Source organism: Etheostoma spectabile, chromosome 15, assembly GCF_008692095.1.
Source record: "Etheostoma spectabile isolate EspeVRDwgs_2016 chromosome 15, UIUC_Espe_1.0, whole genome shotgun sequence".
Classification (NCBI taxonomy): domain Eukaryota; kingdom Metazoa; phylum Chordata; class Actinopteri; order Perciformes; family Percidae; genus Etheostoma; species Etheostoma spectabile.
The window spans coordinates 28,173,151-28,180,782 of record NC_045747.1 but is presented as its reverse complement, the minus strand read 5'-3'; the positions used below and the strand labels follow the sequence as shown (position 1 = coordinate 28,180,782).

General features: G+C 38.9%; 1 protein-coding gene across 2 annotated transcripts in view; it reads right to left on the bottom strand.

Moving 5' to 3' along the window:
• nadsyn1 (NAD synthetase 1) overlaps window positions 1–7,632 on the bottom strand; it is a 47,255-nt gene that overhangs the window by 15,810 nt on the left and 23,813 nt on the right. The window contains exons 18-21 of one of the 2 annotated variants that reach the window (XR_004335447.1): window positions 6,402–6,471; window positions 5,590–5,718; window positions 3,927–4,100; window positions 2,904–3,343 (exon numbers count right to left, since the gene is read on the bottom strand). Coding sequence is in view for 1 of the 2 variants with exons in the window: in XM_032538253.1 (XP_032394144.1) it covers window positions 3,308–3,343; window positions 3,927–4,100; window positions 5,590–5,718; window positions 6,402–6,471 (409 nt within the window). In the remaining variant the exon portion in view is untranslated. Of the gene's footprint in view, window positions 1–2,633; window positions 3,344–3,926; window positions 4,101–5,589; window positions 5,719–6,401; window positions 6,472–7,632 lie in introns of those variants that run through there. The other variant, XM_032538253.1, reaches the window with a different exon arrangement.

Genomic DNA, 7,632 nt, shown 5'->3' with positions numbered 1-7,632 from the left:
CCCCCCCCCCCCCCCAAGTGAGGAGTACAGTCTGATGGCACGAGGGACAAATGAGTTCTCGTGTGTGTGTTCTCTCCTCTAACCTTTTATACTAAATGTTACTATCAGGAAGTACTAAATACAGGAAGAAGGTCCTGTGTTCTGAACTAGAGCATATATCTCGCATCTCCATGGTTAAACCAGCTCATCTCATTTAAATAATACATTGTGATCTCACCACAAACAACCTGCTCCAGAGTTTGTTTGTGTGGTCTTTTTGGCCTGCAGGTATCGCCGCATTGCCAAAACAAACACCAAGGGGATAACACACTCAGGGGCTTACTGACGCCGGTGTGAAAGCCCCCTGAGTCAGGCAGTTATAGGCCAACGTTATGAGATCAAGTCAAAATGTAGCGTACGTATTTGGAATATGTCAAACCTTTCACTATCATAATGTTGATTAGGTGAATGTCATTGTTCAGAAACACAACTTTGACTGATGTCATACTTTTGACTTTAATAATAGACCTACAACCAATGACTATGGATCCTTGATAAATCTGATGAAGAATGTTTGAAATCAATTCAATGTTTGGTCTAGAAAGCAGACAATCAGGAAAGGTGCAAACCCCACATCCCAGAAAGCTTTAAATGCTGATCTGATCTGACAAACAGTCCTGGTCCAGGTACGGCCAGGGATGTAGAAAGGTTGGCTGGTCTCCCTGGCTACCAACCTCCTGGTCCAGGTTCGGCCAGGGATGTAGAAAGGTTGGCTGGTCTCCCTGGCTACCAACCTCCTGGTCCAGGTTCGGCCAGGGATGTAGAAGGGTTGGCTGGTCTCCCTGGCTACCAACCTCCTGGTCCAGGTACGGCCAGGGATGTAGAAAGGTTGGCTGGTCTCCCTGGCTACCAACCTCCTGGTCCAGGTACGGCCAGGGATGTAGAAAGGTTGGCTGGTCTCCCTGGCTACCAACCTCCTGGTCCAGGTTCGGCCAGGGATGTAGAAAGGTTGGCTGGTCTCCCTGGCTACCAACCTCCTGGTCCAGGTTCGGCCAGGGATGTAGAAGGGTTGGCTGGTCTCCCTGGCTACCAACCTCCTGGTCCAGGTCCGGCCAGGGATGTAGAAGGGTTGGCTGGTCTCCCTGGCTACCAACCTCCTGGTCCAGGTCCGGCCAGGGATGTAGAAAGGTTGGCTGGTCTCCCTGGCTACCAACCTCCTTGCTGGTGCTTGGCTGGGACATTTCCCTCGAGTTCTCCTGAGTCTCTGCCACGGACATCTTTGTACCAAGCTACATACGTCTGCTATTTCCTTGCTGGAGTGGGACATGATTTGTGTCATGAGCAGGTGCGATGGATCGCGTACAAACCACTAGGGAGTCGGAATAGTATATGATTTTACTTCCCATCCAAACACAATCAAAGTCACTGTTTTCGAATGGCGTGATTCATCTGGATAGGTTTTTGGTTTTTTGAACGATGACAAGCGACATGAAAACAGAAATAGGAGTAATGAGGCTATTTTTAAAATGTAAGGAGTAGAAAGTACAGATAATTGCTTGAAATGTAAGAAGTAAAAAGTCTGCTGTAAAATCATTACTCCAGTAAAGTATAGACAACCAAAATGTTTACTTAAGTAACAAAGTATTTGTACTTTGCTAAAGACTCTTGTTATAGGCTTGCCCTAAACAAAAACACATACTGTCTTCAATCCAATGTATGTTTTACACCTACATTGTTTGAGGCATCAACTGTTATATTTGTTATACGGTCCCTACAAAGAAAAGTGTTGTAAGGTAAGAGAAGGATTTATTAGGGTAAATCAATTGCTTTACATATATAATACAGAATAGGTGTACACACATGTAGAAACTAAACATTTCAATATTTATCTGAAATGCAATTCTGTGGATATACTGAAGCAAATTCAAGATGGTATTGTTTGTAGATTTTGTTTCTTAAAAGGCACAAGGCTAAGGTTGCATAAATGATGATGTTGCATTTGTGTCACAAATGTGACGAGAACTGAGGTAGAAACAGTGGTGGAAGAAGTATTCAGATCCTTTACTACAGTAAAAGTACTTATACCGTACTGTGAAGATCTCCAATACAAGTAGAGGTCCTGCATTCAAACCCTTGCTTAAGTGAAAGTAAAAGTATCTTTTGCAAAATTTACTTAAAAGTATGAAAGGTTAAGTCCTTAACATATAGTAAAAGTTTCCCTGTCAGTGTTTTCTTATTCTATATATATACTAGAAGATACTATAGATATATATATAGATAATATTATTATATATAATATATATCTAGATTATATATAATCTAGATATATATATCGAATATATATATCTAGATATTATATCAGATATATAGATTATATATTAATATCTATATATTATGAATATATCTATATATATAGATATCTATATAGATATATAGATATATAGATATATAGATATATCTAGATATATATATAGATATATAGATATAATAATATATATTATATAGAATATATATAGATTATAGATATATATCTTAGATATTATATATATCTATATTATATATCTATAGATATCTAATATAATATACTATATATATATATTAATATATATATCTATATTATATATATATATATCTATATATATCTATATATATATATTATATCTGATGTCTCTGGACTGATATTTCTGCTGCATTAATGTCTGTTGCATTTTACGGCTGTGGGTGTTTGGGGGGTTGCTTTAGAATTTTACGTGCTTTATATATGGTCGGGTAGTTTCATCTACAGCAGTGCATCATGTGCTATAACATCATATGTTTGTGGCATCGCTGTCCTGTGAGAACCACGTCTTTTTAAAACGTTTGTCATGGTGTTATAAAAAACAGCACATAAGGAACCACTTCATCCTTCATCTGACCTTATCAACATCGACACGTCTGGCGATACATGGTCTTCACTGGACAGGAAGGGGAGGAAAAACGGAAAAAGTAACTAAAGCCGTCAGACAAATGTAGCGGAGAAAAAGTATAAAGTAGCAAAACATACTCCAGAAAAGTATGAGTACCTCAAATTTGTACTTAAGTATGGAGTACTTAAGTAAATTTACTTAGTTACATTCCACCAAAGGGTAGAACAAAGGTCTATATAGTCCCAGAAAAGTGATTCTGTCCCCGGCTTGGCCCTGGTCTTGCAAAAACAGTACAAACTATTTGGCTTGTCTGAAAGCTTCACTAAAATCACCAACAACAAAAAAATAATATTTCTATCTATCTATCTCTTTTTGATCTCAGTTGGGATGGATGATCACTGGACACTGAAGACCTCAGGTTCTTATTGCCGTGGGGTGTTGGCTGTCTCCTGGGACACCTGTGGGAAAGGAAAAGAAACACGGAAACAACTCGATAAAGATGTTTACTCAGCCAATGATAAAAGTAGAGATGGTCTGATACCATTTTTGCTTCCAGATACCTGAACTTGCATATCGGCCAATCGCGAGTACCGATCTGATAGCAGTGTGTCATATATATTATATTTTAACAGCTGTATACTACTATCCCTGTATGGAGGTGATATGATTTCTATCTGTCATTGTATGGCCTGGAACGTTTTGTGAAAGGAATGCTACATAACCTTTTTTCCCCCAGCTTGACAGTCCGTCATAGTGGAAAAATAAAGTAGATTTTCTTCTGGGCGTAATTACGTGGTATCCAATCTGTGCTTAAACTCAATTTTTTCCCCCAATACAGTAACCAGCATATTAGGCGGTATCGGAGGAACATCTCTAGATAAAAGCCCAGCTCTACCAAACGCTTTAGACGACTATCCTCATTCACAGTTTGCTGCTGTACAGTATGTCTACATTATTGTCCTCTGTCATGTTTACATTCCTGTTTAGCCCACATTCTATCATGCGAATAAAGTGAAAGGGAAGTTGCTGCCCTATTCCTACCTGGTCGATGCACCTGAACTGCCAGGTCCAGCGAGTGTTATAGAGGAAAGGTCGGAGGTCAAAGCGGTTGTCATCGGGGCTGTAGCTCTCGGCGTGGTAGGACGGCGTCACCGTGGTCATCTTGTGGCGGTTCATGGAGTACATGCGGAAGAAGTGCTTCACCTTCTGGGCAACCTAAAGAAAGAAGATGATACATTGTTAATCTTTAGTTAGGGTTTGTTAGGTAAAGGTCTTGCTAACAGCTGCTAAATCCTAGACTGTAAAAATAATGGACGAAGCTTCCGTGTCTGAAAAGTGAAACCAATGTGGAAGCTCCTTAATGCTGCATTCTATCTCATTTCCCGCAGGCGGCGACTTCACTGGCTGCAAAAAAAAAAAAGTCTGAGATAATGCGTCTCCATAACCCTTCTTTGTCCCCAGGTCAAATTTGACCCATTTTCAAAACGTTTCTATATCAGAAATTTGGGTTTCTTTTAACCAGACTGTGAAAAAAATAATGTGGATGGTTCCATACAACCATTACTCTTCACAAGGAAAATAAAAGACCAGCTCAGTACCTTCATTGAATTTGGGTGTTTCAATTTAAAGCATTTGGAGAAAAAATGATAAAAGAGCCATAAATGTCAGAAATAGCTTAAAAAAGGTGGGGGAAAAAACAACAACAAAAAACGTCAAAAAAAGCACAGGAAAAAATATGACAAAAACATCCGCAAGAAGTAAAAATTGGTTTTGTTTTTAACATGGCTGAAAAGTGACAGAAGTGTCGAAAAAGACAACCGCAAAATTGGTCAAAGGGAAGACAACACAAGGATTAACAAGGGTTAACAGACACATTTTCAATGAGTGGCTGATATCTCTCATTCACCTATTAAGCACATATATGATAATTTAAAGCTCCTCATCTGGAAAGCACTGACACCTTCAGGCTTTAGAGCAGTTACTGTCACTCTGTGAAACATTAACGTTAGCTCAAGCAGCTAGAATGCAGAGCTGTTAGCAATGATACTATATCAAACATTTAATTTCTTTAATTTTGTTTAATTTATACTATTCATTGATCCCCAGTGGGGAAATTACAATTTCAGATGGGACTTCAGTTTGGTTTAGTTTTACTCTGCTATTTAACAATATAGACATTAAGACTGCACGATATGCGGAGAATGTGCGATAACATTGTTGAATATCGAAATAACGATATGTCTTGCAAGAAAAAAAATGATATTAGTGCACTCAGTTCTGCACTTCTGCTGCTTTCAGTGATCTGCTAAAATATAACTTGCTTGTTAAATTAATACAAATGAAAGGAAATCATTCCAACCATCTTTTATTGAACATTAAAAGAAGGCACCACTTATAAAAAAAATGACACTTACATTTTAAAGTGCAGTTTTTTATGGATATTTTCTTTCAACTAACACAAAAAGTTTTTCGCGGTATGACGCAGCCTTTCGCAATGCGTTTATTGCGCCAGTTGATATCGCAATGATGATAAAAAACAATATATGGTGCAGCCCTAGTGGACACAACACACCTGTTTTTCAATATTTAACAGATCCACTATTGTAGCCATTATTAGTCAATATTGTTTCAAAGCCACATACAGATATAGAATTACACGCTCCCTAGCAGAAAAATATCCCACACTGTGAAGGGGTTAACTGACCTCTGTGGGTGAGAGCGCATCCTTCCACATGTGAATGAGTTTACAGAACATACTGAAGGGGCCGCACTTGGAGATCTTCCTCAGTCGTCCAATCACAGATAACTCAGAGTAGGTCATCCCCATGTCTGCCTGAGGACGGACGTGTCAGGTGGTTAGACAAATATGGAGAAAATTAAGAAAAGGACAATGAGAAAATAAAGAAAATGCCAGCTCATGATCCCATGTGCAGAGTCTGACATACTAGGAGTTCCCTACCATTATTAGACTTAGGTGCAGCACCCAAGCCAAATAAAAACCAATGTGAGCATCAAAACGAACCAAATGTTAGATACTTAGAAATATTCAGATCTAATGACAGTGAAAGTTTTGTCAAAGTTTTTTATTTTTTATTTATTCTTTATCGGCTTTAGCCTTTTCAACGTTTTAGACACAGATATGTGCACCTATGTCTATGACAAACCCAGGGAAAACACTGCATGTGATGCTAAAAACAGGGAATAAATCCACATCATTGTGCTGTCCAGGTGATGATCCATGTAGAGGACATAGAAATAAACAAAAGAGCTTTTTCTTGTACTGCAGGGTAGCTTTTTGGCCACTGTATTGTTGCAATTCTGTAAAAAGGAGACATACAGTATCTTGTTCTTTTTCATTTTTCTGAATGGCTTGTTGACTCCCATGTTTTCTGGCAGCACAGCAGTTTGTTTTATTTTACAATGTGCTAGTTGGTAGGCACTCAAATGTATGTGCACACGCTTTTTATGATACGTACCCTTTTAAAAAGGTCTAAAAGATATATTTCCACTTCCTACCTCGTCTGTTTGTGACACCTGTCCGTCCGTCAGTGGCTCCAGTTCAGCTGTGGGCGGAGCGGACAGGATGCTGCAGAGGAAACCAAAACCACACAACATACTGTGTTTGCAGATTCAAAGTATATGACAAAGTTAATGAAACAATGTGTGCTGCATGAAACCTAAGCATACATAGTTATATACAGTCCTTAGAATGAGTGAATACACACATGCTAAAGTTGACTAAAATGAGGAGTAAAAAAATCCTCTTTTGGAAATGGATCTCAATGCCTTATAAAAAAAAAATAATGAGGACAAATCCAACCTTTAAGGACACACATTGTGTTTGTGAATGAATAATGTATCATAAATACATGTTATTCCTTAAGATACAGGGGGACTAAGTAAGTACACCTCTATGTTAAATTCTCATAGAAGCAGGCAGATTTTTATTTTTAAAGGCCAGTTATAACATGGATCCAGGATACTATGCATTCTGATAAAGTTCCCTTGGGCTTTGGAATTAAAATAGCCCCCCCCCACATCATCACATACAGTACTCTTCAACATACCTAGAGGTAGGTATGGTTTTATTCCCATAGAGGCATACATATTTTTATTATTAAAGGCCAGTTATTTCATGGATCCAGGATCCTATGCATCCTGATAAAGTTCCCTTGGCCTTTGGAATTCAAATAGCCCAATTTTAACGTTCTAAGGGCACAGAGTGAAACGCATGGTGTGGCTGTGTTTGTGTCCAAATCCACTTTTATAGTTTGACGGCAGAAAAGGGTTTGTGCGCCGGGAGCATGGTTCCAAAGGGTTGTACGTATGGCGTTTTTCCATTAATGGTATCTGCTCGACTTGCCCTGACCACAATGCCCCGTCCTCATTTTTCCATTGCAGATTAGTACCGCCTCATGCATGAGGCGAGCCGTGGCTAGTTGCCATTGCAGGAAACTGCGACACACACACAGAACGTGGAAGGTGTGTTGTTTTTGATTCTTGGCGAGTTGCCACAGCCAGCAGGCAAATAAGTTTCTAATGAGCCCGGAGGCAGCAAAAATAATTGAAATCTGAGGGCTATTTGAATTCCAAAGGCCAAGGGAACTTTATCAGGATGCATAGTATCCTGGATTTATGAAATAACTGGCCTTTAATAATGCAAATTTTGAGAATTTTTGGGAATTTGACATAGGGGTGTACTTACTTTTCCCCCACTGTATTTTAAGGAAGAATATTTATTTATTCA